The 25,326-nt window shown below is 52.9% G+C and overlaps 1 protein-coding gene across 1 annotated transcript in view; it reads right to left on the bottom strand.

Annotated features, from left to right (window-relative positions):
- LOC104301515 (fer-1-like protein 4) overlaps positions 1-25,326 on the bottom strand; it is a 49,200-nt gene extending 23,874 nt beyond the window's left edge. Inside the window, exons 1-24 of the mRNA XM_054173344.1 lie at positions 25,287-25,326; positions 24,679-24,739; positions 22,359-22,831; positions 22,213-22,268; positions 21,775-21,870; positions 21,375-21,463; positions 19,186-19,285; positions 15,719-15,810; positions 15,079-15,120; positions 14,808-14,972; positions 14,479-14,539; positions 13,132-13,263; positions 12,920-12,982; positions 11,916-12,000; positions 11,516-11,675; positions 11,117-11,300; positions 10,204-10,390; positions 9,650-10,014; positions 8,871-8,979; positions 6,123-6,321; positions 5,354-5,474; positions 4,111-4,211; positions 3,119-3,206; positions 1,821-1,937 (exon numbers count right to left, since the gene is read on the bottom strand). Of these exons, the coding sequence (XP_054029319.1) occupies positions 1,821-1,937; positions 3,119-3,206; positions 4,111-4,211; positions 5,354-5,474; positions 6,123-6,321; positions 8,871-8,979; positions 9,650-10,014; positions 10,204-10,390; positions 11,117-11,300; positions 11,516-11,675; positions 11,916-12,000; positions 12,920-12,982; positions 13,132-13,263; positions 14,479-14,539; positions 14,808-14,972; positions 15,079-15,120; positions 15,719-15,810; positions 19,186-19,285; positions 21,375-21,463; positions 21,775-21,870; positions 22,213-22,268; positions 22,359-22,831; positions 24,679-24,739; positions 25,287-25,326 (3,186 nt within the window). The remainder of the gene's footprint in view (positions 1-1,820; positions 1,938-3,118; positions 3,207-4,110; positions 4,212-5,353; positions 5,475-6,122; positions 6,322-8,870; positions 8,980-9,649; positions 10,015-10,203; positions 10,391-11,116; positions 11,301-11,515; positions 11,676-11,915; positions 12,001-12,919; positions 12,983-13,131; positions 13,264-14,478; positions 14,540-14,807; positions 14,973-15,078; positions 15,121-15,718; positions 15,811-19,185; positions 19,286-21,374; positions 21,464-21,774; positions 21,871-22,212; positions 22,269-22,358; positions 22,832-24,678; positions 24,740-25,286) is intronic.

Genomic DNA, 25,326 nt, shown 5'->3' with positions numbered 1-25,326 from the left:
AAGAAAATGAGGGCCTAAGATTACAGCCATGCTTCTGAAAGTCTCTCTGTGCAATATGGCAGTGCAGCTGGCACCTACATCCCACACACTCCCCCACTGGGGGTTGTGGGAGAGAATCAAAAGAGAGAATCAAAAGAGTAAAAGTGAGAAAACTCCTGGGATAAAAACAGTTGAAGAGGTAAAGCAAAAGCTGTGCACACCAGCAAAGCACACCAAGGAATTCATTCACCACTGTCCGTCAGCAAGCAGGTGCTCAGCCTTCTCCAGGAAAGCAGAACTCCATGACACGTGACAGTTACCTGGGAGGAGCACTGTCACCATCACCCCAATCATCCCTTCTTCCTCCAGCTTTATATGCTAGGCATGATGTCATATGGTCTCACATACCCCTTTGGTCAGTTGGGGTCAGCTCTCCTAGCTGTGACCCCTCCCAGCTTTTTGTGTACCCCCAGCCTGCTCACTGCTGCGGCAGGGTGAGGAGAAGAGCCGCTGAGGCTGTGGAAACACTGCTCAGCAGTGACTAAAACATCCCAGGGTTATCAACACTGCTTCCAGCACAAATACAGGACACAGCCCCATCCCAGCCACTCTGGAGAAAATCAACTCTATCCCAGCCCAAACCAGCACAGCTGTTTTCTGGAAGAGATCTGTGACCCGCTCTGGTTTCACTGAAACGCCAGCAGGATGCACTTAGGCGCATGCCAGCCCTGGGCAGAGGGAGCCCACACAAGGCTGGGGAAGTGGCATTTCACCCTAAACCTCTGACAGGAGCTCCATGGGAAGGAACCACATTAGCTGGCATCTCAGGAATGAGAGTACCCCTTATAAAGCTGTGGTTCAGGTTGAGACCAGTACTTGCAGTAATGCAGACACACAGATGGAAGCAATGGCTTCTTTTAAACTGCAACCTAAACTCTCTTCCCCATCTTGGTTTCTGTCATTAGCATTTGCAGCTAATGTTGTAGTTGAGTTTTTCAGTACTGAAGTAGCTGAAGCAATTTATTACTGATGCACACCAAGACCAGTAGCCTCCAAGCAGGGATTAAAAGTGGCAAGTATATGTCCAGGGCTGACTCCACAGAGACAGCAACACTCCCACCTGACTGCAGGGAGCAAAACTGGAGGAGGTTTCTCTGCGTGTGGAGAAGCCAGCCTGCGTGCAGCCAGCCTGTGGGACTGAAGCACATCCTTCTGGTGATCTAAGGGGTGATATCTTGTTGATGCTGAAGTCTACCTTCACATAGCTAAAGGTGTGAAAAAGATTTGACTTAGCGAAAGACTTCTCCAAACTGCCACACTACCTGGCCACCTAACTCCGGCACACATTGCAGTCTGGTTTACACGTCACAAATGCCATGATTTTCTGGAGGGGCCAGTGAAACTCTGAAAATGAGGAGTCTCTGCTATGGCTGTGAGGCCTTATTTCAATGCAAGTATGAATTTGCAGAAAGTGTCCAGGGTCAGTTCCAGCGAGAGTGCAGGCAGCACAGGCAAGACTGTCTTCCCAAGCAGCCCCATGGCAAGGGGCTGGGCAGGGAGGACCCAGTGACTTGAAGCTGGCCCAGCTCTGCCTCCAGCCCTGCTTGGACGCCTATTCTGTCACCAAGAGCCCTGCAAATCTGCCAAGTCTCATCCCTCATAAAAGCCACTGGATGAAATACAGTGATTTGCAGAAATTTGGGATTTTACAGAGCAAGGAAAGACAGGAGAGGAAAACCCCCAATCCAGGCTAGCAAGAGCCCCGGCAGCCAGCCCAGTAACCTCTCCTTGTCTGTACCCTCTTCCTGCACAGGAGCAGGGTACCCTGGGAGCAGCTGTACCTCTTCAGCCATGAAGCGCAGCTTTGCCAGGAGCCTCTTTATCTCCTTCACCTTCTCCTTGACGTTGGCTCGAGTCAGTCGCCGCCTCATGCGGAGCCCCTGCTTTGCACACAGGATCTGAACACAGAGCGTGGCTGTCAGCACCTGGCTGTGACTCGGGCATATTGCACCGACAGGGGCTCTGCAGAGAAGCATCCATGCACTGAGCTTCTCCATCCTGCCCTGACCCCCAGCACAGCTGCCGAGAGCCACGCGGTGCCACGTGCCAGGACTTGCGGGCCGCAGCCACTCACCGGCTCTGCCGACAGCAGCGTCACACACCCCCATGAGCTTTGCCATCATTTGGGGCAGAAAGATGTATAAGAAATTAACACTTCAGAAGCTGGTGGTCCAAGCCTCCAGCCTGGAGGAGGTTTTGCACAGGGAGTAATTTGGGGCCATGGAAGTGTGGGAATACAAACATGCAGGAAACTGAAAGATGGCCCTGGGCTTTCGTGTCCATTAGCTGCTAATGTACAAATGTGAGGGAGAACTGTGTGATGATCCAAAACTAATGAAAACCAGAAGGAATTCAGGGTGCAAACCCATAATGGAGTGATATGGCCAGAAAACCCATCTCTTGGGATGGGTCCTCTTTGAGACAGTCTCAGACTTAGCAGCTGATTATCTTCACCACAACTCGAGTGACTAGGTGTGGGGAGGCAGAGAGGAGAGAGCTGAGATGCAGCCAAGCCTAAGTTCTATTTCCTACTGCTGTCATTGCATTTTGGGAGACCTTTCAAAGGTTCAGAGTCTGACAGAGACAACCACGCTCCGCTGCTGTTGATGTGATGGAAGGAGTGTAACTGCTCTCATTCAGCCAGCCAGTTCTGTCTGCAGGATTATGAGTCCCTAGGGGGACAGGTAGATGACTGGCTGTTTGAGCTGCTGGATGGGTACCCAGGCCAAGTTTCCAAGAACAGTGGGTCTCAGTAAGCTCCCCCAAAGCCTGCAGGAATAGCCTGCACCAAAAGCCCTCTAGCAACATGCTGGGCAGCAACACACATATGCTGTGCCACATGTCCCACAGGAGAGGAAAGATGGCATCAGGGCACAGTATCTGCATAAGACTGCCATGACCAGTCCCTGCCATTGCTGGAAGCTGTATTCTCCTGAGTAGAAGTGGGAGATGCTGCAGCAAAAGCCTATGACTTTTAGCCACAAATTTCCTAGTTAGCCCCAGTTCTGGCTGGTCCAGAAGCATCCCCCAGGGTGGAGAGCACACAGGCTCCCAAGACCATCACCAAGCAACAGCTTACGACGTTGCGCATCAGGAATTTCATCCGACATCTGTCAAGGTGGTTGGGATGGGACATCGTTCTTCTCTCTACACTGAGTGAATAGTGCCTGCAATGAGAAAAGTCACAGGCTCTGCATCTCCCTCACCTGGCAGGCAGCACATAGCAGCTCCAGACCCTTGGTACTGATTCTGAGGGAAGCTGCCTCAGAAACTTCCCTCTGTGCAATGCCCTCTCTTGCATAAGCTTTGTGATTCAGAAGGTACACTTGGGATTGCTCAGCACCTGAGGCTCTCTCTGGACTGTCACCATCACAAGGCTGGGGACTGAAGCATGTGTTGGAATTCAGTGGGCAGCTGCAGCTATTACAACACTCATCACAGGCCCACAGGATGTTAGGGGTTGGAAGGGACCCCCAAAGATCATTGAGTCCAACCCCCCTGCCAGAGCAGGACCACAGAATCCAGCACAGCTCACACAGGAACACATCCAGACAGGGCTGGAAAATCTCCAGAGAAGGAGACTCCACAACCTCTCTGGGCAGCCTGCTCCAAGGGCTCTGTGACCCTCACAGTGAAGAAGTTCCTCCTCATGTTGAGGTGGAACCTCCTGTGCTGCAGCTTCCATCCATTGTCCCTTGTCCTATCACAGGGTGCAACTTGCGCAGAGCCTGTCCCTGTCCCCTCTCTCTTGACCCCCAGCTCTCAGATATTTATAAACACTCAGTCTTCTTTTCTCCAGACTCTTTTCTGGTTGACTGAAGAGTGTGAAGGAAATATCCTAACATTTAGAAAACAACTATAAGTCCAGGAACATCAAGGCTGTGGGCTGTGACCCCTGTGCTTCCAGGACTGGAGTCTCCTCCCCAAGCCTGAAGAGCTACAGGGTCCTTTCTTCAGGTTGTCCTGGTTTTCTCAAGAGGACAAGAGCAGCCTGTGCACAGCCTGGGCAGAGCATGATACAACCTCCTAACCTGAAAATAAGCAATCTTAGGAAATCAAGGACATGCCAACCTGCACCCAGCTATAAATTCCTCCAGAACCTCTCTGAGTCGCTCTTCTGCTTTAGCCTTTAGCCTTCTCATGAGCTTCTCCACATCATCCAGCCCCTGCTCCTGTGGGGAATGAAGGAAGGAGACTTACTAATTTTATCACTGTTAGAAACTTTCCCAGTAGTTAAGAGATTAGATTTTTAGACATAAATAAAAGCAGTCTTGAGTAAGCTTTAGACATAAATAAAGGCAAAGCCTTGAGCTTGGAAATGGGGGAAGATAAGGCTGCAGCTGCAGCCTAAAACTTTAGAGAGCTAAGGTTGTGTCTTGAAAACAGGATGGATTCTCACAGGCTTGAGCCTCCTGTGGAATTAGCAGAAGATCAGCAGGAGACAACAACAATTAAGAGAAGGCCTTGACTGCTGTGTTTTTGAAAGGACAGTAGATGACAGCAAAGACCAAGAAGTGATAGGCCTTTACCTGTTTGAATCAGTTTCCAGAGTTCTAATGGATGTGTGTTACTAGGCACTGGCTAAGAGGTGCAATGAGCCTTGTTCAGCTTACACAGCTTTTGGAATGATCCACTGCATGACTTAGAAAAGGCTGCCCTTAATGGCTATATACCCAAGTCATTAAGTTGTTAATTCCACCTCTCAGGAAAAAACAGCATTCAAGGAGCTTGCACCTAGCTGCAGGGTCAGAGTGAAAGACTGTAGGGATGCAGTTGCCACAAATGGTTTGTGCCCTTCTGCAGAGATGGGGATCCTGAGACCGCTTGCCAGGGCCTCTCTAGAGCCTGGGGGTAACATGAACACTGGTTGTTACACCGTGTCTCAGTGCTTGAGCAGCCACTGAACACTCTGGCAAGCTCTGCTTTGGAATTTCAATGTCCAAGAAGGAAAGAGAAGGCTGTGGGAAGATGCTGCATCCTGCTGATGACAGCCTGAGAGTAAGAGTCTGCCTGCTGCAGCATCTGCCCAGCGCACATGCAGCTCAAGACTGGCATCAGAGGAGCATTTTGCCATAGGTATGGCTCACTCACACCTGCAGGAGCCACGGCCAGGCTGTGGCACAGCATAGGTAGTGGCTCTGCACTCACTGCCTTGACACTCCTGTCTTAAAAGGCAGGTGGGACTGAGCCTGGGAGACACAGACTCGTGGCAGGGCTGAGGGTGTTTAAGGCAAACATCTCACAGAGCAACTGCATGTGCTACAGGTGAAGCACATCAGGAAGAACCATGCCACAGACGCTCTCCCCACACTACCAGGCGCTCTGCCAGCTTGACAATCCAGTTGGAAATACAGAGTCTCCAGGTGTGATCCTCCCAGTAGCTCCACACATACACGCAGGGCTTCTCATGTGTCATGGGCAGGCAGCTGTATGACCTAAGGACAGCAGGCACGGGAGGTTATGGCTGCTGCTTATAGAGAGCACGGCACATCACACCTCAGCCCGTGCACACCAAGCACAGCAGGCATCATCTGGGCCCTGTCCTCCTTGCCGAGAACAGGCTGGTTTGAGCCTTGCACCACCAATGTGGATGCAAGCTGCTGGACCTGCTTCTTGCCATCCCAAACAAGCACAGAGAGTTTTTAGCAGAAGATCAGCACATGCCCAGATGAATGTGGGCTGATTGGAGCCTGGGATGCTGCCAAAATTCTTTGTTACTATGGTACTGAGTAGTAGCAGGCACAGAGCTCACAATCCAGAGGCCAAGACATTGCCAGGCCGTGGGACAAAGCAGCCTGCCCATAGCAAATGCATCAGAAGAGCTTGTGCATGTGTCTTGCCTGCACTACATAGGACAGCAGTGCTAGAGCAGGCCTATTCTTCCTCCTCCTCACTGGAATCAAGCCCTTAGGATGCTGCTTGTTAAGCAGTAAAGGGGCTGCTGTTATTGATGGGTCACAGTTTCCCTTGCAAAGAGGAGAAACGCTTGCACAGTACTTGCCTTGCAGTAATAATGTCTGGAGTAACCAGCCTGGGAAACTAAGGCAGGACCAGAGCAGGGGGGAAAGAAGGAGAAGACTCACCTGTCATACTCCATGGGCTCTGGTTTCTGGCTCCTTGTCACCGACTTGTTCAGTGCTGCTGAAGCTGAGACCAGGACTTCAACATCAAGCTCACCATCAGAACCAGAATCCAACAAAGACTGCTTTTCTTCTTTCACCTCTCCCTTTTCCACTTTTCTCCCTACTTTGGTCACAACCTCTTCAGCTTTGCCATAGTTCCCTTGAAGTTAAGCATTAAACAGTGATCAGGTATGTGGGATCACCGCTGAACAAATTTGCTACCCTGCAGAAGCAGAGCACAATCATCCCACCAGGAGAAACATGCGGACCTGCACTGCTTTTGGAACTAGTTCAGCAACCTCCAACCACCTCATCACATCACACAGCCAACCAGGGGCTTGTGAGGGAGCTGGGCAATTGCAGTCCTTGAGCATGCCTTCAGGTCAAGCAGCTCCACCAGGTGCTCACTGCCATCTACACCGCTACACCGCAGTCAGCGGCAGTCACTCAGGAAGACTGCTGTGCTGGCTTGAGCCTTAACTGGAGTCTAAAAGCTCAGATGATAACAGACAGAGAACTCCTCCCCTGCCCTTCTCCCTTTCCCTAGTAGGGAAAGGGAAAGAAAAGGGAGAAAAGAGAGAAATAAAAGGGGGGTTAGGAAAAAAAGGGAAGGAGGTGACTCTGGTAAAGAAATAGTTCGGAGTCAGTGTGGAGGTAGGCAAGTACATTTTTAAACAAATAAAATATATATAGCAATAACAGGGAGGGTTCCCAAGGGTAAAGGATAAGGATGAATAGGCAAATATACAAAACTAAGCCTGGATGGCCTGGTATTTCCCTGGATGTAAGTGGGTTCAGTCCTTTAGAGAGAGAGGATGCAGCTTGGAGAGAGAAACCAGGAGCGACCACCTGGCCAGCACAGGAAACCAGCAGCAACTGAGGCTCTTTGGAGCAGGTGAGGCAGGAGAAGAGGGCAACAGCAGCAAATGTCCCCCAGGCTTGCTGGACAGGAAGGGGGAGTGGAATAGACCACCCTTGACCTGGGGGACCCCTCCTCCTGGGAAGGGGAAACCAAGTCCTCCTCTGCCCACCTGGATCAAGTTTCTTTTGTCCTCCTGATGTGCTGGGCTCTTTCAGCACCCCATCCACCCAGGATGGGTGTAAGCCAGCACAACTGCTCACCACCAAGCATTTCCACTGTGGCAGTTTTAGGCTGTCCCTAGGAAAATTTTCCACAGACTGAGTAGGAAAGTAGTAGAATGTCAATAAATGACCATTGGGTGTGAAAGGGAAAATAATGATAAGGTCCAAGCGCTGGGTTCTGCACATTGGCCACAACAACCCCATGGAGAACTACAGGCTGGGGTCAGAGTGGCTGAGAGCAGCCAGGCAGAGAGGGACCTGGGGGTACTGGTCGATGGTAGGCTGAACATGAGCCTACAGTGTGCCCAGGCAGCCAAGAGGGCCAATGGCATCCTGGCCTGCATCAGGAACAGTGTGGCCAGCAGGAGCAGGGAGGTCATTCTGCCCCTGTACACTGCACTGGTTAGGCCACACCTGGAGTCCTGTGTCCAGTTCTGGGCTCCTCAGTTTAGGGAGGAGGTTGAGCTGCTGGAAGGTGTCCAGAGAAGGGCAACAAAGTTGATGAGGGGTTTGGAGCACAGCCCTGTGAGGAGAGGCTGAGGGAGCTGGGGTTGCTTAGCCTGGAGAAAAGGAGACTCAGGGGAGACCTTATTGCTGTCTACAACTCCCTGAAGGGAGGTTGTAGCCATGTGGGGGTTGGTCTCTTCTCCCAGGCAGCCAGTACCAGAACAAGAGGACACAGTCTCAGGCTGTGCCAAGGGAGGTTTAGGCTGGATATTAGGAAGAAGTTCTATACAGAGAGAGTGATTGCCCATTGGAATGGGCTGCCTGGGGAGGTGGTGGAGTCACCATCACTGGAGGTGTTCAGGAGGAGACTTGCTGGGGTGCTTGGTGCCATGGGTTAGTTGATTAGGTGGTGTTGGATTGGTTGATGGGTTGGACTTGATGATCTTGAAGGTCTCTTCCAACCTGGTTTATTCTATTCTATTCTAAATAATCCTATTGGTTGATACCTGACATAGAGTTAGTTGTGCAAACTAACTCTTTCCAGTTTCTTTGCTCTGGCAGATGCTCACTGGTGCTTTTGCTTAGCTGTTGCTGACCTTGAATGCGTTCTTGTTCTGGCTAAGCACTAACAAACTACTCCGCTTTTCTCCTCTTTCTTTTTCCCTTCTATAGGGTAGGGGAAGGGAGCAGGGAGGGAGGAGCTGTTGGTAACCTCCTGGTTTTGTCCAGGGCAGTTCTTGTGTTGTTTATGAACTGGAAATACATGTAAATACTGTATATTTTGTACATATTGAGTGCATTTCCTATTTCTAGACTGTAGTTTTGCTTGTAAATATAGCTTCATTTGTTTTCAGCTGAGCTAGTCTGGCAATGTTATTTTGGGGGGGTAATTTCAACCCAAAAACCATTCACCTTAGCAGGTGAAGGGTTGGACCTGCTCTCCTACCATTGTTTTACCTCCTCCTGCTGTCACAGGCCCTCAGCACCACATGGCCAGCTCAGGAATTCCCAGCTTCCCCTCCTTTGCTTCTCTTTCTTGCTCCCAAACACTTCTACCTCTTCTCACCTCCAATTCCCAAGAGAGCTTAAACCACTTTCTTCCCCAGACAGGCAGTTCACACTGCCTGTTGGAGGCAGATTTGCACTGTTGCCAGGCATGGAGCCCTAGGAAATACTCACCTATAGAAACTTCAAAGCTGACGGGCTTGGAGCTGAGAGAAGGGTCCATCATAGTTGCTTCAAAGAAGGCAGCAAAGAGGAGGAATTCCTCCTTCCTCCCCAGTGCATTCTAAGCAAGGAGAGAGCAATCAGCCCAAAAGCCTTGTATGACAAAAACACTGCCTCACCAGACAGTCATAGTATCATAGCATCAGTCAGGGTTGGAAGCAACCACAAGGATCATCTAGTTCCAACCCCCCTGCCATGGGCAGGGACACCCCACACTAGAAGAGAGCACCAGGGCACAGCAAGAGCCTGCCAGCCCTCCTGTGGGACAGCAGACACAGGACAAGTTTTCTTGGAAATGCTGGGAGGTTGGTGCAGAGCCATGGCTTTGGTTGATACTTGTGTGAAGCCACCAAGCAGGTTTGTAGGCTAAGGAACGGCTACTGGACCAACACTGCTGCATCCTGCCTGCATCCCAGGGCCAAGTAGAGATCCACAGCCAGCTAACAGCTCCCTGACTTCAGGGGAGAAAAAGCACATGCTCAAAGGCATAGCAACAGCCATGTGAGCATCCTCCCTGTGCCAGGAAGGCAGCTCCTGTGGGGTTGCTCCAGCTGTGAGCTGGGCCTTGGCTCTTGCAGAGGCTCCAAGAGCCCTGGATGGCTCAGCAGTGGGCATGCTGGGTTTGCTCCAGGACTGTTACACCAGCAGGTGACCTCACTGCTTCTTCCCCAGGAGGCCTATGCACGCCACAGGCTGGTGTTGCTCAGCCGTGTCAGCACAGCAGGACTCACCTCAGGGAGTGGATGAAGCTCTTCTACTTCCACAGTGACCTCCTCAGGCTGCTCAGCCTCCTGACAACCCCCAGTCTCCTCTTCTCCCTGAAGCTGTCTCAGTGCTTTGGCTTTCTCCTTGGATTTCTTACTTTTCTTCTTCAGCTTCAGTTTGCTTAGGGCACCTTTTGCTTTATCCCCAAGCTTCTTCTCTGCTATGCTGGGGCTGCTGAAGATCTCCACTGTGATGGCCATGAGGATGCGCCCGCGGTAGAAGATTCCCTCGCCCACGCCCTCATTGAGGGCCTTGTGGACATCCTGCAGAGCTGAGTTCTGGGGGGAGCCATAGAGGTTCACCCAGGCTGGACCAAACATGGGATTAAAGCCTGCAGCGACAGAGACAGGCTCTAACTGCACCACAGGGTACTGCTGCAGAGAGACCTTCCCCCAAGCAGACAGCCCACACCACACATTCCAGCCACTCCTGCTCCCACCTCCAGGAGACTATCATGGCAAAGCAGGGCATGGGACTGCTCGGGACACCCTGCCACGAGGGCAGACATGCCAAGCCTCACCATTCCTGCCAGGGTCGGAGATCTGCTGCAGGTCAATGTAGTGCGTAGCGATGGCCACGTCACCAACGTTGGCATCATCCAGCACCTGGACTTTTATCTTCCTGGCCAGAGGTGGGAACATCTCGATGAAGCTGATCTGCTCGTTCCACTCAGGCTCAGTGGTGTTGATCTCCACTGATGTTTCCCCCTGGGAAGGAGAAGGTGAGAAAGCCACTCAGCCCCAGACAGAGGAAGGGATGCCTCAAGCCTCTCTAGGAATGGCAGGTCCTCCTGGTCTGCCTTCAGACAACACCAGAAAAGCTCAGGAGGTGGCTCCTGTCCTTGTCCCAGTTACTACTTTCTGTGTTGCATGAAGAGAAGGGCTGTTCCAAGGCCCTCGTGGTGCCCTGGAAGCAAGTGAGCAGCATCACCAGACCCAGAAATGTCACAAGTTCACTCCCAGGCCCATCAGGCCACCCAGGGGCTGATTCTTATCTTAACAGGTATCTCAGGACCAGAAACCCTGGCCTTGGGTACAAGAACAGGTCCATTAGATCAGCAAACTCTCCCAAGGGTGTCAGGCTGAGTCCAGATTGCCACAGAAAGCTTTTACTCCAGGATTTGTTTTACCCTGTCCCTCTGTTTAAAGATCTGAAATACTGCCTGCACAGCCAGTAGCTCAGCCAGGGCTTGTGCTCAGGGCTGGGGCTGTCTCCCATGCAGAGACAGGAGTTCCATAAAAGCCTTTTCAGCCAGACACTGTTCAGCCATGACTCAGGCCATGGCCAAGGACAGCAAGGCTTCAACTCTCCCAGTCTGTCTCTGACAGGACTGCAGTGTCCCATGGAGGGTCCCAGCAGCATCAGCTCAGCACATGCTGCCACACATCCACGTGGGGATCTGGCCCCACACAGACCCCCCCAGCAGACCTCACCTGCTGCCCACAGAACGAGATCTGCACATATGGGTCAATAAAGACTTTTTTCTCCCCTATGATCTTGGAGAAACCACCCATGATGCCTGCACTCATGCTGGGCAGGCCCTCAGCACGATACAGCTTGATGCAGACCCTGGCCCAGGGCCTCTCTGCAGGGACTCTCTTAGGCAGCAGCAGGTTCCTGAAAAACAAGTGAATGATTTTGCTCTCCCCTGGAGTCCAGGAGACATGGTGCTAGAGACCGCCCTGACCGGCTGGGCGTTTGGGTCCCGTCCCACCACGGGCCTTTCCCTGGGCCTTGGCCCAGCAGAAGAGGGGAAAACGGGGCAAAAGAGGTAGTGTGAAGAGAGCCATAACTGTTTTCCCCAGGGTGATGCAAGATCACACTGCACCTACCTTTCAATGTCCTCATCCCGGCTGCTGGAGGAGGTGGGGAGGGAGCCCACAACATCCCCGCGTGCGGTGACAGAGATGTTGCACTTCACAAAGCCCTTCACACCTGCCCTGGTGTCTGTGGGGTCACTGATAACAGCCCACTTCTGAAAAAACCTGTGATCTGAGAGGGGAGGGAAGGGAAGGAGATCCCTGTGGACAGCTAAGGTTACTCTTTCACATCCCAGCTACTTCTGCACAAAGATTGCCCTGACCCTGTCTCTGCAGGAGCTGTTATTAGCCCTCAGACAGCACTCAGAAGTGCTTTAAAGACAGAGCCCTCACCAGGGGCAGTAGAGTTGCAGACAAAGCCAGGGTCAGGGAGCAGGGGGTCATACCTGGCTGACTCTGCAGGGGGTCATACCTGGCTGGCTGTACACCGTCCCAACATCCATCTTGAATGTTCCTATGCATGTTCCCAGGAACGGTATCTTCTTTGAGTGAAAAACCTGCAGACAGAACAAATCTACCTGAGCACCAAGAGATGTGGGCAGCCAGGTGATACATCCAGGCACTGCTGAGGAAGACAGGACCACTAAGAAATGCTCATGCCAAGATGCAGCTCAGGCAGTGGTTGCAAGCCCCACATGCACGTTGCCCCGTCTGAGTCAGCCCTGGGACAAAGCCATCCCTGCCCAACCACCCCTACAAAGCCCATCAGCCCACAGGCCTCAGTCAAACCTGAGCCAAGGCAAATTCATGCACAACTAATTCAGCCACTTCTGCCAGCCCCAGCTGAGCCAAATCCCTGTGACAGACCAAGGATGCACACCTGCTTTCCAACAAGGAGTCCTATGCCCACATCCTCATGGACAGGGCAGAGCCATGCCCCAACCAGGCTAGTGTCTCTCCCAAGCCTAAGCCTTGCTTGGTGCTTGCTGAACCCACACCAGCAGAAGAGATGTGCAGCATTTCACAAGGAAAGCTCTGGAGACTGCATGACAAAGGAGGTGCTGGCTGGGTTTAGCTATCTTCAGAAAAGCTTCATGTCCTGGAGAAGCACCTGTGCTTCTCTGCAAGTACAAATTTCTGCTGAGTTCCCTCCACATCAGTCATTTACCTCCATAACCTGCCAGATGAGCAAGTGACAGCAGAGAATTGCCTCCAGAAGAGCAAGGCAATGGTCATGAAACAGCCCTGGAGGCCTCACTTCAGCCACTGCATGCAGAGAAAATCTGACACAGAGGAGGTGGAAAGGCAGCATTGCCAGGTCTTTGACTCTTTGGTCACTGCAGGGCAAGATGCCTCTGGCTAGAAAACCTGGCTAGCAATGGCACCCTTTCTCTGCTCATCCTTCCCAGCGTCTATATGCAGGAGCATGGGGTTGTACCAGTTACCAACAAAGGAGAAAAAGGAGAGCATACTCACCGAGATTTCTATGAGTCTGTGGAATAAAATGTCCCTTGGCTCATGGAATTCAAACAAAAAGTACTGAAAAAGAGCAAGACAAGCTGAGTCCCAGGCTGCCAGCACAGCCCCAGCAGCACCTCTGCCCAAGAGCAGCTGCACCTCGAGCACCACCTTGGTCAAGGAGGGGACACCAGAAGGGCAAGGAACAAGCCTCTGTCCCTGCTGCTTACTTCATTGTAGAAGGGGCAGTTGGTTGACTTCTGTGTTGCTGTATGCCTCTTCTCTTCTCCAACCTTGACCACCACAAAAGGGTTAATGTTCACTCCCACCAGCTTCTGCGCTTCAATGATGTTAATGCCAACCTTAGAAAAGGTGCAAGAAACCCTTCAGGTCAGCACCCTCCTTGTTCCCAGCTCCATCTTGAGCTTGTTTCAGCAACATCAGGATGCAAAGTGCAGGGCCCTCTTGCCTCAGGGGATGGACATTTGGAGCAGGAAGGAGCACGGCTGCTGAAATCTGCTATGGTCAGGACAAACCCAAATGGCATTTGAAATATTGGTTTCTTGCAGACATGCAAGGAGATGAAGGGTTAAATCCCCAGCCACCTTGGCAGGAACAGCCTCCCCAGCAGCACTGTCCCCACTCAGCTCCTGTTCCCAAGGGATGCCAAACCCACTACTCCCACATGATGGGGTCCCACAGAGCAGCTTGGAGAAGATTTTCTTTGTGTTTTGTCTCAGTACTTCACTTTGAATCCTGCTGAGATGGACAGGACAGGAGACTGGAATGGGGCCTCCTTTGCTGCAACTAGTCACAAGTCTAAGATCTGGGAGGAATGTTCTCACATTTGCTCTCAGTACAAGCAACTAGGCAGTTGCTAAGGTGAAGACTAATAGCTTCAAGAAAAGGATGGTAGGAAATTCCATCCCCACAAAAGTTTCCTGCTTGGTCAATAGGACTCTGTCCTGAAAAGCAGAAAACCCAAACATGAGTCAACGTTTACTTGGAAGCAGGGAGGGATTTAAATCCATGGCCAGGCTGGGAGCCCTGCCCTGAAATCTGCAAGGTCTGAGCTCTGCTTCCAAACTTCAGAGCGGTTTCAAATAAGTCTGATGTCAGAGCACCAGCCAAAGCCACTGCTTCGTACCAGCCTCTCAACAGGTCCAAGAAAGCCCCCACAGCAGCCCTCCACCCCCAGCCACATTTCACTGATGTCCCTGGGGGCTCAGGCAAGGCCATGAGGAGAACAGCAGGCACTAGCCCTGCCTAGGTGCTCTCCAGAGCTCTGCTCAGGCAGTGTTTTGCAGTGGCACATGCAGCTCTCAGGCTGGTTCCCTTCTCCTGTACATCTGCAGCTAACTACGTGGCCCAGGAGGAAATTCTGCTCTAGGCTGGCTGACGCTGGAACTGCCACTCACAGACTTGCCCAGAGAAGCCACACCAAGCAAGAAGGTGTCTTCACCTTCTAGAGACTAGGCTAGAGACCAATTGCCATAGTATGTGGCAATTGGAGAAGGCCAGGCCCACAGCAAGGCAGTGAGGGACGGGCTGCAGGGACACAGCCAGCGCTGCAGTACCTGGAAGTTCTGCGGGGCCGGGGTGGCAAAGAGGTCCCGCGTGGAGCAGTGTCTGGAGCGGCTGCACAGAACAATCCGGGTGAGCAGATCCCTTCATCAGCATGGACTGCAGCAAGCACCCACCAAGGGAAGCAACAGAAGCCCTGGCAAATACTGGCCCCTCGCCCTGGGGATGAGGAAATCCCCAACAGTGCCTGTTTGGGGCCACTGGGTATCGACAGTTCCAGACATTGTGCAGAAGCAGGATACCCAGAGATGCAGGATTGCCCCACAAGCCGGGACTTTGCACCCCAGGGCACGGCCAAGAGACAAGAGCACACCGTGGATACCTCTTCACAGGGCTGAAGACGATGCCCGAAACCTCCATCTCAGACACATCATAGAAATCTTCCTCTTCTTCCTCTTCTTCATCAGTCTCCAGGCCTTTTGCCAGCTTCCTGCCCAGTGCAGCAGCCCTCCTGTCCAGTTCACTCACTCTTGGTCCCTCAGCTGCCCTGCAAACCGCCCACCCCGTCAGGCACAGGCACTGTCAGCCCTGACAGGCAGGTTGTGCACTCCTCTCCATCCAGGAGGGTGACATTCTCAAGCAGGACTACTCACTCCAGCTCCTCAAAGCCTGGGTTGTGGATGATTAGCTCCGAGCTGTAACAAGAGGACATGCCGTGCTGGGAAAACGCTGCGGCTGCTCCTGGTGCGTTCAAGTGACAATGCCACAGCTGTGCTCCTGCCTGCCTCTTGGCAGGGACATGAGGATACTCCTAAGCAATTTTTTCCACCCTCCACCCTGTGTGCCTGTGGCTTCGCTTCTGGCACTCCAGAAATTACAATCCCCAGACCTTGCTGCTGCCTGGCATCCTGTCCAACCAGAGACCCCCACCTGCCCCAGCTTTAGGCACCACCTGTGTGCAGGGTGCCAGGGCTTGCTACAGTCCAAAGCCTCATTCTCTGCAATTTGAAAACCACAAAGTCATGTTTCCAGCAGTCAGCAAGGCTGCAGAAATGCTGGAGTCTTAAAAAAGGACTCCCAGAATGTAGTGGGTCGTTGCAGTCACAGGCTCTTTGTGAAGAAAAGCTGTTTGCTTTCCAAGACCCTGTGTCACTTATTGCTGCTGTTGCAAGAGATACGCCAGCCTGGCCAGAGGTGGAGAGTAAATGAGGCTGGATGGCATCCCAAAGGTTGCCACTGGAAGGGCTACTGTACAAACTGCCTGGAAAGTTGCTCCCCTCAGGATTTCAGTACCTGTCTTTCATCTGATAGACAAAGTCTTCTTCAACCCAGGTCCCAGCTGAGCCATCAGGAGGTTGGTAGCGCAAATCCAACTCAATGTGGATCTACAAACAGAAAATGAAGCTGCCTGAAAACCACAAAACAATGTCAGAAATGTCACAGAAAAGGGGAAGAGAAGTGTGCAAGGAAGAAAGGGAGATGCTGCTGGAAAGATGGGGAAGGAAGAAAAGAAGCCTATTTATACCAGACTTCCCTTGCCTACCTCCATAAACAAGACAGAGTTAACCAAACTTCCCCATCCTCTACATGTTCCCAAACAGGATTCACTGAGTAAAAGTTGGCTCAAAGTTCCAAGTTTGAAGTACACCACAGAGAGGCCCTTGAAAGCCATCTCAAGTCACTTTTGACAGGGAAAGTAGGGAGAGCCCTCCAGCACAGTAAACCAGTGTGCAGAGGTTTGGAGTGATCTCTCTGTGGGAGGCATAAGACAGCTGGCAGAGCATCCCCAGGCACGACAGCTTGGTTTGAGACCACAGGAGCCATAAGCACACCCAGAGCCTGCACCACAAGAGACATCAACATAGCACTATCAATGAAAGACAGCCAGAGAAGTATGGGGAACACAGGCTGCACAGCCAGCACTTGGCCTGCAGGTAACCAACCTGATCTCAAACCAACACACAAGCATTTCCAAGCAGAAACCAAAAATCACAGACACAGAGAAGGTCACTTCTCAGTAGACTGAAGGGGATGTATAACCTAGGTTCATAGCCCAGTCCCTGGAAAAACACATACTTCTGAAAGGAGAAATACAGCCCAAGAAAGCAGTAGTACAACAGCAAAGGCTGGATAGGTGCAGAAGCCTGAGATGAAGCGGGGTGAGCAGCTGACAGTCTGAAATACATAGAATACATAGAATACATAGAATAAACCAGGTTGGAAGAGACCTTCAAGATCATCGCGTCCAACCCATCAACCAATCCAACACCGCCCAAGCAACTAACCCACAGCACCAAGTACCCCGTCAAGTCTTCTCCTAAAAACCTCCAGTGATGGCGACTCCACCACCTCCCCAGGCAGCCCATTCCAATGGGCAATCACTCTTTCTGTATAGAACTTTTTTCTAACATCCAGCCTGAACCTCCCCTGGCGCAGCCTGAGACTGTGTCCTCTTGTTCTGGTACTGCTTGCCTGGGAGAAGAGACCAACATCCGTCTGTCTACAACCTCCCTTCAGGTAGTTGTAGAGAGTAATAAGGTCACCCCTGAGTCTCCTCTTCTCCAGGCTAAGCAACCCCAGCTCCCTCAGCCTCTCCTCGTAGGGCTTATGTTCCAAACCCCTCACCAACTTTGTTGCTCTTCTCTGGACTCGTTCCAGCAAGTCAACCTCCTTCCTAAACTGAGGGGCCCAGAACTGGACACAGTACTCGAGGTGCGGCCTAACCAGTGCAGTGACCTCCCTGCTCCTGCTGGCCACACTGTTCCTGATGCAGGCCAGGATGCCATTGGCCCTCTTAGCTGCCTGGGCACACTGCAGGCTCATGTTCAGTCTACCGTCGACCAGCACCCCCAGGTCCCTCTCAGCCTGACTGCTCTCAGCCACTCTGCCCCCAGCCTGTAGCTCTGCATGGGGTTGCTGTGGCCAATGTGCAGAACCCGGCACTTGGATGTGTTAAATCTCATGCCCTTGGACTCTGCCCATCTGTCCAGCCTGTCGAGGTCCCTCTGCAGAGCCTCTCTACCCTCCAGCAGATCAACTCCTGCCCCCAGCTTGGTGTCATCAGCAAATTTACTGATGATGGACTCGATGCCCTCGTCCAGATCATCAATAAAGATGTTAAAGAGCAAGGGGCCCAGTACTGATCCCTTCAAACCACCAGGAGAGAAAAGGGTGCTGTGCTGGGTTTGGCTGAGCTGCAGTTAATTCTCCTCAAAGCATCCTTCTAGTGCTGTGTTTGGCAGCAGTGGTTGGTAACACAGCAGCGTTTTGGCTGCTGCTGAACAAGCGTCCAGGCTGCGTTCTTCCAACACTTCCCCACCCCAAGAGTACGCTGAGGGGCTGGCGAGATCTTGGAAGGGGACACAGCTGCACCAGCTGACCCAGCTTGCCCAAAGGGGTATTCCATGCCATCTGAGGTCAGTTCAGATATAAGATTAAAGTGAGAGAAAGAAGTTGGGGGGTTGGTGCATGGCATCTGCCCTCCACAGGAACCACCAAGTGCAGAGCCCGGCTGCCCGAGACCAACCAGCGTCTGCTGCTGGGCAGCAGGGACCAACGCGGCTCCCGCGCCGCCTGTCGCTTGTGCCTATCGTTGGTATCAAACTGCTTCTATCCTATAGCTGCTTTTTCTTGTGTTTTCCCTGTCCATCTAAGAGGGGGAGTGGTAGAGTGGCTTTGGTGGGCATTTGGCCCCTAGCCAGGGCCAAACCACCACAGGTGCAAATAATTCAAGCACCAGGGAAGAGCAAGACTTGCAAAAGCAGAAATAGCTTTGTCCCCACTTTGTTAAAGGGGTGGCAGTTGAAACAGCCTCACTTCCCAGAAGAGCCAAGGTAGGGGGCTCTGGGATGGGTGTCCAGTCTTGCCTGCCCCTGTTTCCATCCCCACAATTAAAAACTAACCTGGCAAAACCAAGTGTGATTGTTTTTTGGTTGGGTCGGTTCATCAGCATGAGCGCTGCTGTTAACATAAGGGGAGAGGCAGCCAGGAAACAAGGGTTGGGCCACAGAGCAGCTCTGACCTTACAGCAGTGCAAGTGCCTGTAGCTTAGCTCCCTCAAACCAGTGCCAGCTGAAGGGTCAGTCTAGTCCCTGTCCCTTTGCTAGCATGAACATCTATGCAGTCAACTGCATCAGGCTAAAAATCTTCCAGGAACTGCTCAGTTTCTGCCTTGCCCTGCCCCTGGTCCAGCCAGCTCAGCAACAAGGGAAAGCCATGCCTGTGCCTCCTGGACTTGTGGTCTGGTGGCCACAGAGCTGCGTCCCATGTGCCACCACGAGGAGTGAGTCAGGCTGCCCACAGGAAAGGCAAACAGAGGTGCAGCATATCACAGAACTGCCTTCTCCACCTCTCCTCCTCCTTTTCCCAGCCCTGCCTGTGGCCCTGGCACTGAGCCCTCGTTGTCCAGCACTTGTTGAACCATGTCTGCATACCTAGGAAACAGCTCATTTTCTACTGGTGCAAAGGGCCCAGTCAGCCCTGGTGCCAGGGTGGCATTGGAGCAGGAAGCAGATTAAATACATCCTACATCCATCACCCAGACCTGAGGAGGTTTTACTAAGCTTCCCTATGCTCAGTCAGGCCCTCCAGCCCATCCCATGCCTTGAAAAACCACTTGACAGATGTGAGAGATGCAGTGCAGGCTCAAAGCAACACCTCCCCTTCCCCTTCAGCCCCACATCCACCTGGGAAGCACCACACAAGGCTTCCCACAAAGCCTTCCTGTTTGCTGATGGCCAGGCAACCCATATAGGACTTACAGCAGTGACTCTGTGGTTCTTGTCAACGAGGGCCTCCCGAAGGATCAGCCTCCCAGATGTCATCAGGTGCTGGAGGCTGAGAACAAGGGTACCAAGAAGCCTAGAACAAAAGCAGAGGCTGCAGCAATGCTGTATGGGGCATCAATGCCTACACCTTGCAGGAGAAGAACACCAGCATCTCCCCTCTCCTTCTTACAGTTCCCCCAAGCTGTGGTGAAAGCAGGGAAATGCTGCAACACTTTGTGCAGGGAGTCTGGCCTGCAGCAGCTGATGTCTCCACCACAGTCATGCCCACACAGCTGCCTGCAACTGAGTTGCCATCAATAGTTAAAGGCTTATGCAGATCCGGTCCCACGGAACATGAGGCAGTGCTCCCCTGCAGCAGAGACAGTCTGTGTTCGGGCACCCAGCAGAGTGGAGATTACTCTTCCCAGACCAAAGTGGAAAGCAAAGACTCCATGCAAGGAAATAAATAGTAAGCAAATCCATGGCCACAGGAATACCTGCAGCAAGTCAGCTCAGACTTTACCTACTCCAAAGGGCCTTCTCCACGTGGCAGGGTGATCTGGTTTCCTGCAAGTGGCAGTAACGCACGTGGGATCACACTCAGTCGCTCCTAACCCCACTTGGTGTTACTGCACTCTGGAGGCCCTTTGTATGTCAGCCTCCATCTTCCCATGCCAGCTGTGCCAGCAACCAAGCTAAGCCTCACGTGAAGCAGAGCTTCCTACTGATAGCTGAAAACCACCATCAGAGCATTTCATTGTCTGCCCAGGACCGAGACAGGAGAATCATTCCCCTCTTGCCACCATTTCAGCTGTGAGCTCTTCATCTTGTATTCCTTCCACCTCCTCCAAGACACAGAGCCTGCCTACTCTCCTACCCACAAGCAAGGGGTCTCTCCATTCCTGCCTCTCAGCTCTAGTTTTTCCAGTTTGTTTCTGCTGAAACAACCAGAAAGGCTGCACACACAGAGGTCCAGAGACCACAGACTCATACAGTGATGCAATGAATCTTTCCACACCCTACTTACTTTTGACCATCTCAGGGCACTGACCAAACACTTTTTAACTGGACTGTCTGTCACCTGCTATTCCTCTGCTCCCCAGCAGCAGAGATGTGTGGATAGATGCTGTGGGTGCCACTCCACTCATTTCCCATTGGACTTCTTTGCTCAAAGCCATCAGGTCCTGGTGATTTGCTGTTGGTTATCTATTGGTCTTACAGGAGCCTCAATTGACATTTCAGTCAAAGACAATTATTCTGATCCAGCTCCCACAAGGAAAGCATCTAGCAAACGGTGACACAACGTTCAGCAGCATTTTCTGACCTGGCTTCAAGTGTCTCACGTGCACTGCACTCAGCTGTTTCCTCCACACCCTCCCAGGCAGGCTTGTGAAAGCTTGACAAAAGGTTTCTGCTCTCACCCATCTCTAGTAAGCTATTCCTGTTGATTTTCTTGTATTTGTGCTTATCAGAGCTGGCACCTCTCCCTGCATCCTAAGGTTTCACATGTCCTGGAAGGCTGTGCCTCAGCTCTATACACCGCTACTTAGAACAGAATACAATTAACCAGGTGGGCAGAGACCTTAGAGATCATCAAGTCCAACCTACTCTTGGTTTCCCCTGAAATGTTTTACCACTGCTGGACAGTCACCGAGTTCACAGTATTGTGTCTGTGCCCCTGGAAATATGTAAAGCTCTGGGATGCCCTTTAAAGGGCAACCACTGCCTTTTTTAAAGGTTAAGCCATACTGCCATGGGCTCAGGCCTTCTCCCTACTGACAGGCATGCTGAATGAGTGCAGCATGGTCATGGTCACCACATGGATCTACACGGGGAGAGCAGGTCCCCACTCTGCTGCAAGCCCTGCCCTTGTCTTCTAGGGCTCTAATTTACCCTCGTCTCACCTAGGAATCTGATCTGGATTGTTATGCAGTCTCTGTTACTGCAGGCACAATTAAATCACAGCCTTTATTCATATGTGTAGATACATATGTACATGAGTTTACATTTGTAGACTGCCAGCTGTATGCATTAACACATACAGAACGAACAGCTCCGTCCCTCTCCCATAACTTGTGTCCTGCTCACCATCCATCCACCAAATTTCCAGTAAATGTCTTCTACTCCCAGTAGAAAATTTAAAGCCCAGTATAGCTCTTCACCCCAGCAACAAAAGGACCTACCTGTTACTGAAAACCTTGCTGCAGTTGTAAACCTTAATGGACAGCGTTTCTCCCATGGCGAGCTTCCCATAGTGGGGCCAGCGAAAGAGCTACAAACAGAGCAGGAACAGGTGACCACTCATGCCCAGCCACACTTTGTTTGGTGACCTGCTTTGCAAGGTGATGGAATCAAAGACCGTGGCACAGAGCTACTGCACCGGGAAGTTACTTTCACACTTTCCCGATGGCCAAGACAGAGTCTGCAGCTGGGAATGGAGAGAGGATGGGAAGTATGAACCTCTGCAGCAGCAAAGAGCCACAGGTCTGCTGCTGAAAAAGCCAGAGCATCATCACCCTGGGAAGAGGTGAATGCTTGTGCCCAAGAAAGTCCTGAACTGGCAAGCTGTGGAGGGAGACCGGCCTGGGACAGCGCAGAGGTCCGGGGGCAGGTCACCCAGGAGCCGTCGGGCTTGAGTTCGTGCAGGCGGCAAAGCTGCGCCCTGAGGCCGCGATTCCCCTGAACCCCCAAGGGCTGGCCCGGCTGGGAGAGGCCCCTCCTGCCCGCCGATCCTCCTCCTTTCCACGGATGGCACAGAGGCAATCGGGTGGGAGAGCCGCAAAGGGACCACCCCCACGCCAGCGCAGCACAGCTGGGCAGTTGCGGGCATCAGGGATGGGATGGGACGGGGACGATGAGCGCCAGGAAGGAGGATGCCCAGGCCGCCTCTATCCCTGCTCCCTAGGAGGTACTCCTGCCCCACCAGATCGACCGAGACACGGCCGTGGCCCATCACCGTCCCACGGATGACACCTGCGGAGAAGCCCTCGGGCTATGCCCGCCGCGCCACTTTGCTCTTACTTCCCCGAAGACAGCCTCCGGGCCACAGCGAACTTTCCTCGTCTTCTGGGTGAAGCCTTAAGGAGAAGAAAGACGTGAGGTGCCAGGGGCTCGGCCCGGCCCCGCCGCGGGGCAGGCAGCCCCTTCCCGCCGCGGCCGGCGCCCACCTCGGAAGCTGAGCTGCACCTGCCGCTCGCCGTGGCCCGGCAGGCTGGAGAGCCGCCGCACGCCGACGCTGAGCGCCATGGAGCCGCAGGCGGAATGCGCTGCCCCGCTCCGCCCGGGGTGACTCAGTCCCAGCTCGTCCAGCCGGTCCGGCCGCACGCTCCCCGCCCCGGCGCCCCGCATCCCCCTCCGAAGGGCAGGAGAGAGGGGGGACGGCAGCCCCGGCTGCTCCGCCTCCCTCAGCCCTGGGGCACCGGGCCGGCTCTGGGAGCGAGGCCCGGCCGGTAAAAGCTGTGCCCCTCGCGGCGGGGTGTTCGGGGGGGCGCTCCGCAGAGGTTTGCCTTGTGCCCGGTGGAGGCCAGGCCCGGGCACGCCGTCCTCTGCTAGCTTGCGGCAGCGCGGGGACTCGGGCCCGCCGGCGATGGGAACACAGCACCGGGCACTCCCCACCCCGGGCGGCGGAAAGAGGAAGATGCTTCAGGAGCTACGCTTGGGCTGGGGCTTAATGAGCTGGAAGGACAGGGGCTTCCAGAGCTGGCACTAGAGGACGGCAGCCCGAGGACGGTGGAGAAGACATGAGCCCAGCTCTACTTTTGACTACCACAGCCCTTACGGCTCATTCAGCACCAAACTGCGGCTTTTGTGGTTAAACCCTCCAAAGGCAAGGTGGGCTGGCTCACAGGTCCCTGAATAGGAGGCTTGGGCTCCCCCCCACCCTCCCCTAGACTCAGGCTGGCATGTGCTCAGCAGCCCTCACTCTGCTTTCCCTATCATGGGCTAGGGGCAGAGAGGATGGAGCCTGGGTGCCAGCTCTCTGAAGGGCAGAGGGGGATGGAGCTCACAGGAAGCAGGGGGCAGAAGACATGGGGCAGAAAGCAGCTACACACACCAGCACCATCTCACCTGCACCAGAACAAGCAAATGAGAGCTGCACAAGCCCTTCTGGAGCACAGTTAGGCCAGCAGGATTCAGAAAGTGTTTCTTCCTCTTTGGGGTCTGGCCCTCTCCCTTAGTGCTCAGCACCAAACACCTGCACCCATGCACAGGACACCTTGCAGCAGGCCAGGGTGGCTAATCCAGCTCTGCAAACACAAAGTGAATCATGCCTGTGCAAAGCCAGGCAGCTTCAAAGCTAGCCCTGCAGATACTCCATTTATTTCCCTCTTACACAAGAGCTCCATCGAGCACCAGGGGGGCAAGCACTGGTGGCGGCAGAAATGAACCATAGCAGGGAGGACACCACATCAAACACAGGAGGCTGGCAGCATTTGGAACCGCTTCTATGGACCCAAATGAGCAAGCCTGGCAGTTCAGGGCAGCACAGCAACCTCAGCGCACTGACTCTGCACCCAGTCATGGCTGGAGAGTAGGAAGGGATACAATTTAGGCTCTTCAATGAGACATTCAGACCACCATGGCAGTTTTTGTGGCCTCCTCAAACACCTGGAATGCTCCCAGCACTTGCATTCACCTGAAAACAGCTTTGGTGAAACAGGACCTGGAAAACTGGGGGCATATTTTACACCCCAGGTAGGGCCCTCAGCCAAACAAGCAGCCTGGGCAAACAAGGGGGAGCATTACCTCCCACTGAGAAGGGACCCCTGCTGGGTAGCATGGCATAGTCAGCCATGGAATGTTACCAGTATTTATTGCCAGGTGTCCTAGAAGCAAGAGGAATGCTCCTGAGGAGTTCCCACATGCAACAGGTGACTCAAATTAAACAAAGCCCTGAGGCTGAAACACCTTTGGGAACCACAAGTACAAGGGTGCTTCCTCAGTCCTGGCCAGGCTGGGAGGCTTCCCAGGCATTCTCCATGCTCCAGTGGAGATAAAGCAAGAGAGGGACGTGCAGAAAGCATGCACCAGCACTGGGTGAGAACAGCACACTCTCCTGAGAAAGAAAACCTGAGCTTGACCTGAGCTTTTGTCTACCTGAAGCAACCACGATGACATCAATCTGTACTCCAGCTACATCCAGGACACCACAAGGCAGGAGACACCTCCCAGCCTCTCACCAAGGCCTCCAGCAGCTGTCTTCACTGCCTCTAGAACTGGAAACCCTGGGAGCACCTGGAATGAGTGAAAAAGGGCAAACCAGCTGCTCCTCCCACAGCTTTTCACCTAGGCTCACACCCATGCAGCTCTTGCTCTCCAGTGACAACCACAGGACTTTGTTCTTTCACATTTCCTCCAGAAGCCTGCCCTGCTTCTGCAGGGGGAAGAAGTTCCTACCATGTCTCAGCCTCTTCCTCCCCAAAGCAGGTGGTCTCTCCTACCATCAATGAGTCTAGCACCCAAAGACACCCTTGTCTGGCTGCTTACCAGTCACTCCACTCATAGCCAACACAGAGGGAGGATTCACTCTCTTTCTTTTGAATGGGAACTAGAAGAGGTTTAAAAAGAAGGTGAAATGGATTCTGCCACCCTTAAGTTTCTTGAACCTGTAACACAGGGAAGGAGAGCTCTGCCTACAGGCTGTAAGCAGCTGAAAGGAGGAGTAAACAAGTGGCTTAGATGCTCTCAACCACACTGCAGCTTCTCAAGAGATTTGGCAGCTTCCTCCCCCTCCTCCACACTTGGAATTTCTTTTAGTTTAGGCAGCTGCTCAAGAAGAGAGGCTGCTTGGTTTCCTTCAAGAATCTAAATCCATGCAAGACAAGTGACTGCTGTAGGCTAGATCCTGGAGTAATTCACAAGAGACAGCACAGCTTTCTCTGAAGGAAGCTGCTGGCTGCCTGTGGAACCTGGTCAAAATAAGGTTTGAATAAAAAACTAGCGTGAATTCTTCTTTGCTTGGCAGTGGTCCTAGGCCCACAGCTCTTCAAGCACAAGCTAAACACTAGTGTGGTGGCAGCTACCACTCAGAAGGACCAGTCCAGTTGATGCAGATGTAAACCCAGGCTCTGCTTTCACACAGGGTTGCACCCTACCAGCTTCATAGCCTGAATTGCCAGGGCAGTCTTCCAACAT

This window comes from Dryobates pubescens, chromosome 26, assembly GCF_014839835.1.
Source record: "Dryobates pubescens isolate bDryPub1 chromosome 26, bDryPub1.pri, whole genome shotgun sequence".
Taxonomy (NCBI): Eukaryota; Metazoa; Chordata; class Aves; order Piciformes; family Picidae; genus Dryobates; species Dryobates pubescens.
This window is presented reverse-complemented; position numbering and strand designations above follow the sequence as displayed.